General features: G+C 43.0%; 1 protein-coding gene across 1 annotated transcript in view; it reads right to left on the bottom strand.

The window, feature by feature from the left end:
* Window positions 1–7,734, bottom strand: part of WDR36 (WD repeat domain 36) — a 42,677-nt gene extending 34,943 nt beyond the window's left edge. Inside the window, exons 1-5 of the mRNA XM_077861622.1 lie at window positions 7,406–7,734; window positions 5,205–5,232; window positions 3,551–3,651; window positions 1,994–2,111; window positions 5–137 (exon numbers count right to left, since the gene is read on the bottom strand). Of these exons, the coding sequence (XP_077717748.1) occupies window positions 5–137; window positions 1,994–2,111; window positions 3,551–3,651; window positions 5,205–5,232; window positions 7,406–7,555 (530 nt within the window). The 5' untranslated portion in view covers window positions 7,556–7,734. The remainder of the gene's footprint in view (window positions 1–4; window positions 138–1,993; window positions 2,112–3,550; window positions 3,652–5,204; window positions 5,233–7,405) is intronic.
* Between the last annotated feature and the right edge of the window lie 7,160 nt (window positions 7,735–14,894).

Below are 14,894 nucleotides of genomic sequence, written 5' to 3' on the forward strand. Positions count from 1 at the left end.
TTACTTGGATTTTATATTCCACAGCTGTAGGGTTCCTTGTTCACTGCCAAGAAGTATTTTATTCAAGTAGGTACTTGGGTGCAAAATTGCAGAAATTTTAAATACTGATTTATCAAAAGTCAATTGTAGGTATTCCTCTACAAAAGTAAAAGTTACAAATAACATGTAATTATTTTTCATGTACCTGTATATTTAGTCCTTAACGTAAGTCTACCATATAAAAAATTTATGTCCTAATATAAACCAAAGACTTATATACTAACCTATACACATTCCTTGAAAAAATTAAACATGATGAGGAGCAACTTGTAACTATAACAGACTGTCAAAAATTTTTCTAAAAGTTCTGATATCAATACTATTAAAAATTTCACTCACTGCTAAACTGGTTTACAGGAATAAAAAACAAGGATTAAAAGAAGTGACTTTAGGGATCAGCTTTGCCATATTTCTAATTTGATCAAGAGACAGAGTGAATATTCTAAGTGAAGTGCTTGTACTGAGCTCTCAAAGACGGACCACTCAAAGATGTAAAAAGAAAGAGGCAAACCCTGGTGAAACTAAGAATAGTGCTTTTCAAACATTTCCATTGAGCCTATAATAGATGTGAGAAAAAACTTACAGCCTTGTGGAGTAGAAAATAGTAAATCTAGTCATTTTTTGAAATCTTACCTATATTTAAAATTCTTACATGTAAATTTTTATTCCTACTTCATAGTTCATGCATGATGAAAACTATTTTTCACTGAATTTTCCCCAAAATTTGAGTATCAAAGGTAAATTTCATTTAATTTTTAGTTTAGCACACTGCTTCACTTTCCCAGAGACATTTGTCTTCAGTTTAAAAAGCAAAGAAAATGATGAAAATCATTTAAACTTTATAAGATCTTTGCCTCTATTTGCAAGCAATTTTACTTATAACCAATATAAATAGCTCCCTGAAGACACTGGTTCAATAAGCTGCTCTAATAATAAAAAGCTAGCACCAGCAACAACAGAAAGCCTCCTGGACTATAAGAAACCAATTCTCTGACTTTATTAAGACCTCTTAACATCCATCTGCACAAGGACTACTTCAGGAATTCTGCTCTCTTACCTGGGCAAAGACAGAACAAAGAAGGTCTAATTTGAAGAACATGGATTAACTCCCAGGAGAGCAATTTTTACTAAAAATATACCTCATAGAACCATGGGTTAAACAAGAGGTAATATAAGCTAAAAAATATAAACAGATTTTAAAAACATAAAAGCTTGAATTCATGGGAGAGCCACAGTCCTTTACTGTGGATATTCTGGGGATAAATTCTTTGAGGGTAACACCGTCCTACAGACATAGCTCAGGGCCACCGTAGAAGAGTATCACAGTTAAAGGACATGGATTCATATTCTCAGAAAAAAGATGGGTTCTTTTCTTCAGATTATAGGATCTTAGTTTACTACTATAATCTCCTTTACTGAAAGTTGAAAATACGAACTAAGAACATATACCAAAATTCACTCCACAAAGAAAATAATTAACATGTCCCTAAACTTGGAGAACTGCAATAGAAAATGTTTTTAGCTGAGAGAAACACATTAAACAGGTTATAAACGTGAGCTCACTGGCTGACTAAAACTTTATCCATTTTTTTACTTAAAATCTTTTTCCTAATACACATTAAAAAGTCTAAATTTTTTTCTGATTACATGTGAAACCTTTGACATGGAAGTTGTGTTTACATACTTTTTTTTTTTTTTTTTTTTTAAGATTTTATTTATTTATTCATGAGACACACACACACAGAGGGGGGGTGCAGGGACACAGACAGAAGGAGAAGCAGGCTCCATGCAGGGAGCCCAACGCAGGACTCGATCCTGGGTCTCCAGGATCAGGCCCTGGACTGAAGGTGGCACTAAACCACTGAGCCACCTGGGCTGCCCTACATACGTTTTTAATTTTAGCTTATATATATACTACCCACCAATTTAATGCAATAAATTAGTTCATTCTTACCTTCTGAATATATGTGCCAAATAATAAGAACGCTGTCGGTATCAACCGAAATAACATGATCCCCAAAGGGTTGCAAAAGACGGATCTCTGCCTTATGACCCTTATAGGTGTGTACTACCTACAATGTCAAAGTTCAAAAGAATTTCATATTATTACTCATTCACCATGTAATATTATTCATATTAACCAAAAACATGCTAATCCTAAAGATGCTTATGCTGAGAAATGAGGTCCAACTTTTGACTGTCCAAGGTTAGATTAACAGATAGCAAGGAACCAGGCATTTTCACCTGCTTCCTCAGTCAGTCCAATAATAAGGAGGCATGGAGTAGAAACACCGAAATGAGACCTCTGAGCTTATGGAGGACGCATCCACACAGCTGGGTCTTTCACCTGATCCAACCAGCACAACTCCATGCATCCTAATATAGTGGTTATGTTCTAAAAGGCTGACCATTACAGACTCCATCACCAGCTGGCTTCCAGATGATGGGGGAGATAGAGCACTTCTTCTGCATAGCTTTGTTTAGACAGAGATCCTTATCTCTACAGCAGCTAGATCCCTCAAGAACTACAGCCATGGATTCAGTTCACACCATGGATTCAATTCACACCATGGATTCAGTTCACACCAGGGTCCAGAAACACTATTTCTTCTCCTTGTCCTTCTGACCCTAGATTCCTACAGTTAAGTCTCTGATGCCTTGCCACCCTTATTTCCCCGCCCTCTTCTCTATATATATAGACAGGGAAAACTACAAACTTGAGTATTTGGAGGGGGGGCGGGCAAGAGGACATTTTCCCCGACTCTCTAAAAATCCAAACAAGTCCCATTAAAGCACTCCACAGGTAAACCACCTCCCTCTGCCACAGACAGTGATGATGGAGGACTCTGGGAACAAATGTCAGTCCAAGTCAGGACTTCACAAGTACAGTGACTCAATTACTTAGCTATTTAGGCAGCTCTACTACTACTTTCCCTTTCATTCTGGGCCACCAGAGCCAGGTCCTCTCTCAAATCAGTTGTTCCAGGACAAACTTAGAAGCCAGCTGATAGATTAAGACTAGAAAAGACCAGGGTACGAGAAAGAAGCTAGTTTTCTCTCCACAGAAAACAAGCATTTGGTTCTTAGAAAAGGAAGTCATGGGTTGAGTTGTTTATAATGAAAAAGTCAATCCACATAAAATAGTGGTATAAATATGAAACTCTTGAGGGAAAGCATTTTCAAAGGCATTTCCTAAATCCTATTTCAACCCAAAATACAAAGTAGAGAGCTCAAGAGATGGGACCCAACTGGGCAAGAAAAGTTTGAAGAAGCTGCCCAAATAATTCTGATGTTCATCCATGACAAATAAAACTGAACTTAAGTACAAGTTTTAACTAATTTTGAGAATTTGATGACATCAGGTTTCTCCTCTTCCAGAAAAATAAATGTTTACATTAAAAAATACATGTCCAGAATGTCCCAGATGAAGAATGCCAACAATAAAGTTTCTTCTACTTTTATGACAACTATTGACTACAAAGGACAATTTAAATAGTTCAGTGATACAAACCTCTTTATTACGGGCAAATGCAGAGAAAACATTCCCATAAGCAGCAAAGACTAGCCTCCCATCAGCTGCCATACAGCAGATATCCTGTGGAAGAGAGTTACCTAGGTAAAGAGAAATATGAAATAAATATGAAATTTTAAAATCTTGGCACAAATAGAAACCTCAATACACATAGAACATTTTTCATGTCTAAAATTTTTAAAAAATGTAAATGTGTGTATATATAAGTAAAAGCTGAGAATCAGGATAAACTTGACTTTAATGTTATTTTATGCATCTAATATTAACTACCAGATTGAGAATATAAAATCATCTTGACCTTCCCTAAGAGAGTTAATGTATAGGACTTACAGACATAAAAACAATCCTAAAGAAATGAGAAGCTTTTTGAGGTTTTATGGAAAAATATCCTCACTTAATATAAAAAAACTGGCAGACAGTCATCCACCTTTCATATAAATGCCTTCAGGAATATCAAACTAACAACTCAAAGAAAATTTTTAAAGTTAATCAAAACCTAGAACCCTATTTAACTTGATCTTTTGGAAAAACCTCAGAAAAACTCTATGATACTCTACCTTCTGACCTTAAAGTGAACAATACGGTATCTATTCAGTCTCCAAGGTAAATATGCCTATCATCTCTAGCCATTTCTCAGAGAATATGATTTTTTCACTCCTCTCTATCATGGTCACCCTGGCCTTTTCTTTTTATTACCTGTTTTGGGAAGAGAGTTAAAGATAAAAGATTGTTTCAAGTATTTTTCATGCTGCATATTCCACTTCCCAAATACTACTTTTATAAGTTTATCATTCACTTTGTATTCAACTTAAGTTACAGTGCCCTTCTTTGCCTTTTATAATCTTTTTTAGATTTTCTGTTTATCAGACTTCTAAAAATCCTGTTTCTGTTACAGTGATCATATTTGATGGTAAAACTACTCTCTCAGCCCCAGCAAGCCCTTTATTCTGTTCTATAGTTTCCAAAAAAATAAATGCTCCTTCTATTGGAAAAAATATCAAAATGGAGGAAAAGGGAAAACTCTTCCTTACAGTAGAAGGAATGGAATCAGAAAATCACTATTTGGTAATCATCATTAAAATAACTGGTTCCAGCAAGAACCATCCCTAAATGAGTAAAACTTTGAAGAGTAATAGGGTATTGATCAGTGGATCTTACCACAAGATACTTATTAATTACAACAGCTAAAACTTTAAAATGGAGCCACCTGACAAATGTCACCTTAATAAAATGATCAGTTATCACTGCCAGGAAAAGAACTAACCAACAGCATATGCCTGCTGATACGATTCACTGAGAATTCTGCATTATTTCTATGTTCTTCTTGCCACAGGGCATAACCTGAATCTAATCATGAGGAAACATTAAAAAAAGTCCAATTGAAGGACACTCTAAAAAAGAACCCATATTCTAAAAGTGTCAATGCTGTGAAACACAAATTTAAAGACACTCAAGAGACAGGACAACTAAATCCAACATATGATCCTACCCTGGATTCTTTTTTTCACTATGTAAGTTTATCAGAACTAAATACTAGATTTCTTATATACTCTGAAAGTCTTAAATTAATGTCAACGTTTCTAAGGTTTTTAAAAGACATCAAACGTATAAATTCAAAAGAGTTTACACTTACTTACTGCAACCAGACTAAGTTTCTGAACCTGTTTAAAAAAAAAAAAATTAGAATGTAATTGCTTTTGTTAATGAAAACTGAACACCTGAAAACTGAAATATAATCTCATACATAAGTTTGCTATGCTATCTTTCGTCAAAAAGACACTTACTGATCCTAATTTTTCATTATTAGAAAAGCATATTTTTTCAACTATTTCATCAGGAGTACTAATGGAAGGGATAGGCAAACGTTTTCTATAATGAGTCATACAGTACATATTTAGGGATTCGTAGGCTATCTGGTCTTTCCTGAACTGCTAATAAAACATGAAAACAACCACTTATAAATAAATGTGTATGGCTCTATTCCAATTATGAATACAGAAATTTGATTTTCACGTAACTTGTATATGCCATGACATATGACTTTTTTTTTCTGACTTTTTCCCAAGCATTTATAAATGTCAAAACCACCCATCTCTGAAGCACAGAGCTCGGAGGGGTATAAATGGAAATTCAAATCCCAGATCTGATAGGATCCTAAGATTGAAAAGGCCCTTGGAGGTCATATTAAATACCTTATTTTTTATTTTTATTTTTTTAAGATTTTATTTATTTATTCACGAGAGACAGAGAGAGGCAGAGACACAGGCAGAGGGAGAAGCAGGCTCCATGCAGGGAGCCCGACGTGGGACTTGATCCCAGAACTCCAGGATCATGCCCTGAGCCAAAGGCAGATGCCCAACCACTGAGCCACCCAGGCGTCCCATATCTTAATTTTTTAAATGGAAGTAGACGCAAGTCTCCATCCCATGACAAAGCTTAATTACACTGCATCCTACTAGTGTGCAAATTTTACTGGGGGAGTGTTTTATTAGAAAAACAACATACCTGTAAAATAAAAATGTCAGGAGTATACAAAAACAAATGGTGGGCAGCACTGGCTTGCAGGCTGTAGTTGGTTGACCCCAATCTTTGGTTACTGACCCAGCAGTAGGACCTGGACAGTTACCCCAACCACCCCCCCCCTCCTCAAAGTCCCAACTATAAAATAAGAATTAAAACAGACTTCTGCCTTATGGGGTTATTAGATTAGCAGTAGAACAGTTAGAAAGGAGCTAGTCATAGCTAATGCCCAATAAACCTCAGCTGCCGTCACCAGCGCCACCTGCACCGTGGGCATGGCCCTCACTTTCCTCTTCCGCTACCCCAACCAGCTACCAGCAACCACCTCTTCTTACTAATAACCCCTTTGCTTTCCACAATCCTTCAAAGAAGGGTTGCAGCTCGGTTTCCAGAAAAAGTACTTAATTGACACTGGCTCGGGGCACCTGGGGGCTCATCCGGGGAGCGTCTGCCTTCGGCTCAGGACCTGACCCCGGGTCCTCGGATGGAGACCTGCATCCGGCTCCCTGCTCCTCCGTCTGCCTGCGTCTCTCCCTCTCCATCTCTGCGTCTCATGAATAAATAAATGAAATCGTAAAAAAGAGGAAAAAAAAAAAAAAAACACACTGGCTGTCGGCCCCGCACATTTATTTGCAGATAAAGGGAAACAGCAACAAAGGTGATTAGGACGACTGACCGAGACAAGTTAAAGGAGAAAAACCCTCAACTCACAGGCAGGAGGGCCCGGGGCAGGTACCTTGATTTCTGAAACGGTTTCGGGATTTACAGCAGGGCGCTCCGGAAGGACCACCCGCACGGTAGAGAGAAATCGCTGCCCGGCTTAGGCCAGGAGGCTGGGGGCCAGACACTGCACGTGGGAGGACGGACGCAGGGGGCCTCGGGGAGGAGGGCCTCCCCCTCCCGCTCTCCCCCGGGGGGGCCTAATCCAGCCTGGGCCAGAGCTGCACAGCCAAGCGTCTTACGACTGTTTCTCGCGCAGATCTCGGGGTGTGTGTGTGCCTAGGATCCGAGTGCCTCACATGTACACCTTCAGGACACCTTCACAGGTGTGAGGGAACAGCCGCGACGTCACGGAACCGGGTGTCCCCGCGGGGTTCCCCGCGGCCCCACGGCCCGCCTGGGCCTGGCCGGCAGCACGAGGGCCGACAGGGCGGGGGGGGAGGGGCTGACCCAGGGCAGTGGGAGAAGGCGGGGAGGGCAGGCTGACCCAGGGCAGGTGGGGGGGGGCGGGGAGCGGGGAGGGGCGGGCCTGGACGGCGCGGGGGCGCGGGGGCGCGGGGTCCCGGGCAGCGGGCGACGCGGGAGGCCACTCACGTCATAGGTGTGGAAGCTCTTGCCCACGCACGTGGTCACGAAGAAGCGGCGCTTCAGCGCACTGAACCGCAGCACGTGCGCGACGTCGGTGCTGAAGAGCCCCAAGGCCCGGAACCCCGCGAAGAGCGCGCTGCCCGCGCCGCGCTCCATGGCGGCCTCCGCGCCCGGCCCGGCGGAAGCGGCGGCCCGACCCCGCCTCGCGCGCCACACCGCACTTCCGGGGCCCCGGCCAATGGCCTCCGCGGGGGCGGCGCCCCGTGCGCCCGACAAACCGCTCCCCCGAGCGCCCAGGGCCGCGCGACCTGGGTTCCGCGCCACGGCCCAGGGCTGTGCCCCCGCCCCCGCCGATGGGAGGGGTCGCGCCCGCAGAGGGCGGTCGCGGGGGGGCCGACACGTGCAGCCACGTTAGGGGCCTGGTCACACCTGCAGAAAGCCGGGACGGAGGCCGGCGCGGGCGCTCAGCGGAGCCTCCGCCCTCGGGGTCGCGGGATCAAGCCCCGCGCCGGGCTCCCGCGGGGACCCTGCCTCTCTCTGGGGGTCTCGGGAATAAATAAATAAAATCTTGAAAGAAAGAAAGAAAAGAAAGAAAAGAAAGGAAGAAAGGAAGGAAGGAAGGAAGGAAAGGAAGGAAGGAAAGAAAGGAAGGAAAGAAAGGAAGGAAAGAAAGGAAGGAAAGAAAGGAAGAAAGGAAGAAAGAAAGAAAGGAAGAAAGAAAGAAAGGAAGAAAGAAAAAGACAAGGAACCCGAAGTGCCCGATTACCTAACCTGTGGAGGGTCGCTTACTTGACGGCCGTGTAGCAGTTTGAACTGGGGTCTGTCCCACAATCACATTCCTGTTCTTTAACCTACATCTGGACAGGAAGGCAAAAGTCTAAAAAATGAGAGCCATCCTGGAAAATCCAGTAGTATAGGGATGTACAGGAGCATGGGCACAGCGACAGATGATGCAGCACAGCAGCGAGCTCTTACGGGGAGGGTGGGCTGAGGGGTTAACTGGGTCAACAAGGGCCCCAGGTCGCCCCTGCCCATCAGTGGGCTCCCTTAGTTGCTTGCTCTTCAGCTGCCAGTGACCTGCGTGAATGTGCAGTGGGAGAAAGGACCAGCTCTCACTCTTTGCTTAGAGACGCCCCCCAGTTAGAATACAAGGAAATGTGTGTATAGTAGACCGTTGGCAAATGATCGTTTCCTATTTGATTCAACACACTAGGGCTTCACAATATTTAGGTACATTAAGTCTACAGCTGTGCTATGTAATCATTTCCAGCTTTTTAAAAAACGTTCAATAGGACGGTTTCTGAGTAGGGTATATAACAAAGACCATTTCTTTTTTTTTTGAGGGTGACTCCATGGATGGCGACCACCAGCCTCCAAGATGGCCCTGCATGATTCTTACCTCCTGGTATTCAACACCCTCGTTCCCTCTCACACAAAATAGGGTTGGTTTGTGTGACCAGGCTGGGTCGTAAAAGACAATGAAGGTATGTGGAGGCCGAGAAAATTAAGGCCATTCCAGCTCAAGTTTAACATTAGCACAAGTACAGCCATCTCAGGCCCCTGTGAATAAGAGCTGAACTTTACAGGAAAAACCACAGAACGCCCTTGACAGAGAGTCCTATATCAGAAAGAAGAGACAGAAAGTCCTGTGTTGGAAGGAAAACAGATCTTAAGAAACTCCCCCACCCTTTCCCCCATATCAGAATGAAAAAAATTCCTCCACCTGAAAACCCCCTAGACCAGCCCATAAAAACCCAGCTGTAACCTACCTTGGGGTCCAAGTCCCTGCTCCGCTGTGTCGGGTATACTTGGACCCAAGCTCGAGCTTGTTAATAAACCCTCGTGTACTTGCATTGGTGTCGGCTCTTTGGTGGTGTCTCAGATTCGCAATCTTGAGCACAACAGATGAAGACGGTTCAAGATGTTGACTTGCTCCCTTTTGGGTCAGTTGCTCTGAAGGAACTCAACAGCCGTGTTGGGAGGATACTCAAGGAGTCCCACAGAGGGTTCCGCGTGGCAAGGCATTGAGAGCCTCCTGCCACCCACCAGGACACCTTGCTAGATATGTGAATAGAAGCACCCTGAGGCCAGATCCTTCAGCCCCCGTCAAGCCTGTAGGCTTCAGATGACAGCTGCCTTGTTGACACGTCTTGACAGCAACCTCATGCTACAGGAGAGATATATCCAAATATTTCAAAAATAAGAAACTAATTTTCCTAAGACTCTCTTGTTTCACCCCCACATTCTCCCCACCCTCCTAATATCCTTTATATCTGTATTGGTTAGAAATGTCTGGGTCAGAAGCATAGAGAAGCAAGAAAACTTTAAAACAAAACGATTGTGCCTCATCCATGAGGTGGGGTTAAGGGCTGAGAATGCTTACAGAACCAAAGGAAAAATTAGAGAACCATACTTCAAAATGACAGGAGCTGGACCCACTCCTACTAACGTCTTCTTCTACTCTCCTTGCCCCCACGACTTTGAGTCCGCTCCGCTTGGATCAGGAAAAGGAAAATGTAAAGCAGACATCATATTCACGAGGTACTCTTGGTAGTACTCTCTTGACTGTCAAGTGTCCTCTGTCTCATGCATCTTGACCAACTCTTGATCTATCTCAAGATCCTAGGCATTGTAGTCCATTATGACTAGTTTTCCCCCCATAGAATTCTCCCAATGAGAACTTTTTTTTTTAATGTACTCTGACTCATCCTCAAAATACAAGATCTTCCAAGTACCATCTTGTGTTTCATTTAGGTAGGCTTGGGGTGAGCCTACAAAATTCTACAGCCTAGTAGACCGGGAGTAAATCATCAATCTCACTTGCTTGTCCATACCCTTAATCTCTATAATTTTTTGGAGAGGGCACATCATTTAGCTTAAGAATTGCAGGCACTGGGCAACGCAGGTCCCCCCTTCTTGGTAAGGATTGCTGGGGAAACCACAGCTCTCCCTACATCTACAAATTCTCTTTAAAAGAATCCTCTAATTACAACTGTCTTTCTCGGGTCATGATCTGGTTACAGTCACCGGCCATCTCTTAAGCAAGTCCTCAATTAATGACTTGCAAGGTTTCCTTAGACAGGGAGAGAGAAGAGTTACTTGTTCCCAGCTTTGAGACTTTAGAAGAAGTTTCATGCTGTAGCAGATTGAGATTCCAAAAGTGATGGCAACACAATTGCCCATCCTTACACTCCTACGAAAATGTGATCTTGACACTACTACTATCCAGTCTTGGTATCTTTATCTCCTCCCCTTTGAGCCTGGTGAATCTTTTTAACTGCTTTGAATAATGAAGCATGGTGAGCATGTGACTTTCAAGATCGGATCATAAAAACCCCTTGCGTTCCCACCTTGCTCCCTGGCGGTGCCCACTGTCAGAGCCAGCCTCCATGCAGAGAGAAAGCCCAAACTCACGTGGAGAGACCCTGTGGAGAGCGTGGACAGGTCCTACGCCCTGTCACCAGCCGTGGTCGCAGCTCACAACCAGAGCTAACTACCAGGCGCAACAGCTCGGATGCCTCTAGACTGTTTCAGGGCGGGGGGGGGGGGGGGGGGGGGCGTGCTGAGCCACCCCCAGATTTCTGCTCTCTCAGCTGGCACAGCATCTCTGCTGTCCTCTTTCTGCACACCGGAGCCATAACACGACACAGTGTGTGTTCCAGAGTGGCTTATCCTGCAGTGGCAGTGCCTGGGACACTCGACACATCCCGTTACCTCATTCAGGCTGCGGCTTAGGCTCTGTTCTCTGCGCAGCGTCCTCACCCCTTCCTTCTGGATAAGAGTCTCCCTTTTATTCCAAACCCAGCTCAAGTTCTCCCTCCTCCACAAAGGCTTCTATGAGTTTTTCAGTCCGTAAGAAGCTCTCCTTTCTCTGAACTTCCAAGTATCACTTCCTCCAGTGCTCGTTTTCTGGGACAAATACACACTCTCTTTCCCTTCTTTTTTTCTTTAAGATTGTATTTATTTATTCATGAGAGACACACACAGAGAGGCAGAGACACAGGCAGAAGGAGAAGCAGGCTCCATGCAGGGAGCCCGACGTGGGACTTGATCCCAGGACTCCAGGATCACGCCCTGAGCCGAAGGTAGACACTCCACCACTGAGCCACCCAGGGATCCTGACAACAATTTCTAAAATTTTCAATCTTACAAGAGCTTTCCAACCAAAAACTACTTCCAAAACCAGATTGATAGTAACAAGGGAAAAAAAGACATTGATAAAATTTATGATTATTTACTTACATCCAAATATTTCATAGGAAAATCAGATTATTCTTGTAAAAATATATAATACAATGTTCTTTCAAATAAAATTCTTTGGAATACTTAATGACAAAGAATGATCTCTCCTCCTCTGTGGGTACAGGGTTGAGAGAGCTCCTTCATCTTTGTCTAAGCTTCCTTCTGTAATATAAAAAGCATTCTGGGGGATCCCTGGGTGACTCAGTGGCTTAACATCTGCCTTTGGCCCAGGGTGTGATCCTGGAGTCCCAGGATCGAGTCCCACTTTGGGCTCCCTGCATGGGGCCTGCTTCTCCCTCTGCCTGTGTCTCTGCCTTTCTCTCTGTGTCTCTCATGAATAAATAAATAATCTTTTAAAAAAATGCATTCTGCATTGTTGCATTTTAAGGATAGACTCTGAGGTTTTATTAGTTAGCATTAGCAACACAGAGATGAGCTGTAGAGGTCAATTTAACTTGCAGAAATAGAGTTGAATATGATTTCTCTTTTTCTAGTAAAAATAATCATATATTTTTAAAAGATTTTATGTATGTGTGTATGTATGTATGTATGTATTTGAGAGAGAGAGTGTGAGCGCATGAGCAAGCATGACCTGGGGGAGAAGTAGACGGAGAGGGAGAGGGAGAGGGAGAGGGAGAGAGAGAGAGAGAGAATCTCAAGCAGACTGCATTGAGCATGGAGCCTGATGCAGGGCTCCATCTTTTGACCCTGAGGTCACGACGTGAGCCAAAATCAGACACCAAAATGACTGAACCACCCAGGCGCCCCTAAAAGAATGTTAAAATTAACACTATTTATGGAAAACTGAGAAAATACTTTTGCAGTAGGCGTTTTTTCATACCAACTGGTTAAGAACAGTTGAATGTTCTCAACAGTTGAAAATAAAATGCTACTTTATTTTAACAATGTGATGTTGTGTTCTGACTCATAGTACGAGCAAGCATCATCACCTACTAAGGCAACATTATTCATAATTCCAAATTTCTCTTGCAATATTAGTTTTCATTCACTGGCACTAATTATCAATTTAATGTAGATGTGCTCAACGTAGGTATGTATTGCAGCAGCACAACAGTGTGGCCCAAGTCTGTGCCACTGGTGTGGGTGGAGTAGTGATTCTTGACGAGGGAAGCCAGGGAGACCTCTATCGACTGACTTTGCCTTTGAAGTTTATAGAGGAGGGTTGTTAAGAAAAAAAAAGCCTGTGGAGAATACTGGCAGACTGCAACAACATTGATTCATTTTGTAATATGATAATTTTTTTCTTTTTATCTTTTAGATACATACAGAAGTAATGGGGTGGGGAGAGAAAGCAAGTGGCAGACACCAGATAGCTCATCTATCTGATAGCTGCTGCCACCGCCAATTCCATTTCTGATACATGACAGCCTTTAAGGAACAGTTTGTTCTTGGGAAACAGGTATTTAACTTTCAATTTCAATTTAATTCATGTATTCATTTACCCAGCATATTTATTGAGAATCCACTATGTATTAGATATTGTTTCAAGATTAAGTGTGAGCCATACTCCTAAGATTTCACCAGGTCTTCCTCAAAGTCCACATCCATGTGATCTATTTACTCCCAATGACTCCACCAATTTTCCTATCCAAGATATCTGCTCCAAACAGTCTAAATTCATCCTCAACACAATCTGAAATCCCTTACCGTCTCCTTTTCAGGAGAAGCTTCAATAGTGGAACGGAGAATAGAAGGGGAGGAACAGGTTCCCAAAAGCAGTGCACCAGTGGGCACATTCTGGAAAAGTAGCAGCTTGGCTATGCTCTCCAAGGCAAAAAGAGACTTGTTTAGAGGAAGCAAGATGAAATATGCTAAAGAGAGGTATCCTCTCATATGCAAACTTGTCTCATACCACCCCTCCCATCCCAGGTCACAGAGGAGGCTTTGCCCGCACCCCTCCCCCCCTCCGTGATACTCACCACCTCCTACCTCCCACCTCAATTCAAATTATTCCTTAAACCAAAGCCTCACTTATCTGTTGTCCGCATTCGGATAAATTGCATCTTTCAGCAAGAAGTAACAATAAACCACACAGGTTCAAAACCAAAGAGGAAACAAAACCTTTACTCAGCTAGCTCCCACAATGGCAAATGAAGAAACAGGGTGAACTTCAAGTTTGGTTGATCTGCCCATTCAATTGTACACCTGAAACCTCAGGTCCTTTCCATCTTATTTCTCTGCCATCCACAGCTTCATCTGAAAGATGATCATAGAGTAACTGCCACCTGCAATTGCTGTGACATGCTTGTTTCCAGCTCATGAGATGAGGATCCAGATGATGTCAACAGCCTGATTAACAAAGGAGCCCCAGTAGGTATATGCTTAAACCACAATTTGCAACCTACTTTCCACTGACCACGGAAATAAAACTGACTGTATATGAATCCACCTGGGAAACCTCAGTGCATTTCAAAAGTAGACACATAAAAATAATTAAAAAGTAGACACATATAATCCACACTTTATATTTGGAAAAGCTCTTAGTAGATTAATGTGGCGTGTCTTCTTGCACATTACTTTTATTGACAGTAATGTAAATGATTATTTTTATATTAAAACATAGAAAAATAAAATATATAAATCACCCAGGATTTTAAAGATAAAGCAGAAAACTCAAAGAAAATGCATTCAATCGGATGACTCTGAGCGGCCTCATCTATCCTCAGTTCTTCATTCCTCTCTGTTCATAAGGGGATTGGAAAAAACCTTGAGAAAAATTCTGAAAGCATTTCTTTCCATGGGTTACTAAAATCTCGTCAGTTAACCCCTAGTAAAATGGGGTTAATGGACTTAAACTGCCATCTGTTTCCCCACCTTGTACTTTGGAAATTAATGAGTACCAACCAGCCTTCACTAGACCCAAAGGAGTTTCTCTTGTGGCATTTAGGGCCTCCTGCTCGGTCTTTCTTTGAAGGACTTGACTTTGGAAAGAAGGCAAAGAAAAGTCCCTCAGGGCCAAGGGAACTGCCTATTGAGCAACACTCTCAGCTTCCCTGGGTGAAAGCTGTGTTCTATCTACTTTTGTATCCCTGGTACTTGGCTGAAGGCATGGCACACAGTAGGTGCTCCGTAAATGCATTATGGATACCTAATGTAAGTAGGCTTCCTCTTACCTGTTGGCAGGTTAAGATGGATTTAGGGACCTTGAACCTCTCCTCTTCTGTGAGCATCAGCCCTCCCGGCAGTGGTCAGGGACAAGTCCCTCCCCCCAACCCCCCCGGAGGAAAAATTC

Source organism: Canis aureus, chromosome 2 (assembly GCF_053574225.1).
Source record: "Canis aureus isolate CA01 chromosome 2, VMU_Caureus_v.1.0, whole genome shotgun sequence".
Taxonomy (NCBI): domain Eukaryota; kingdom Metazoa; phylum Chordata; class Mammalia; order Carnivora; family Canidae; genus Canis; species Canis aureus.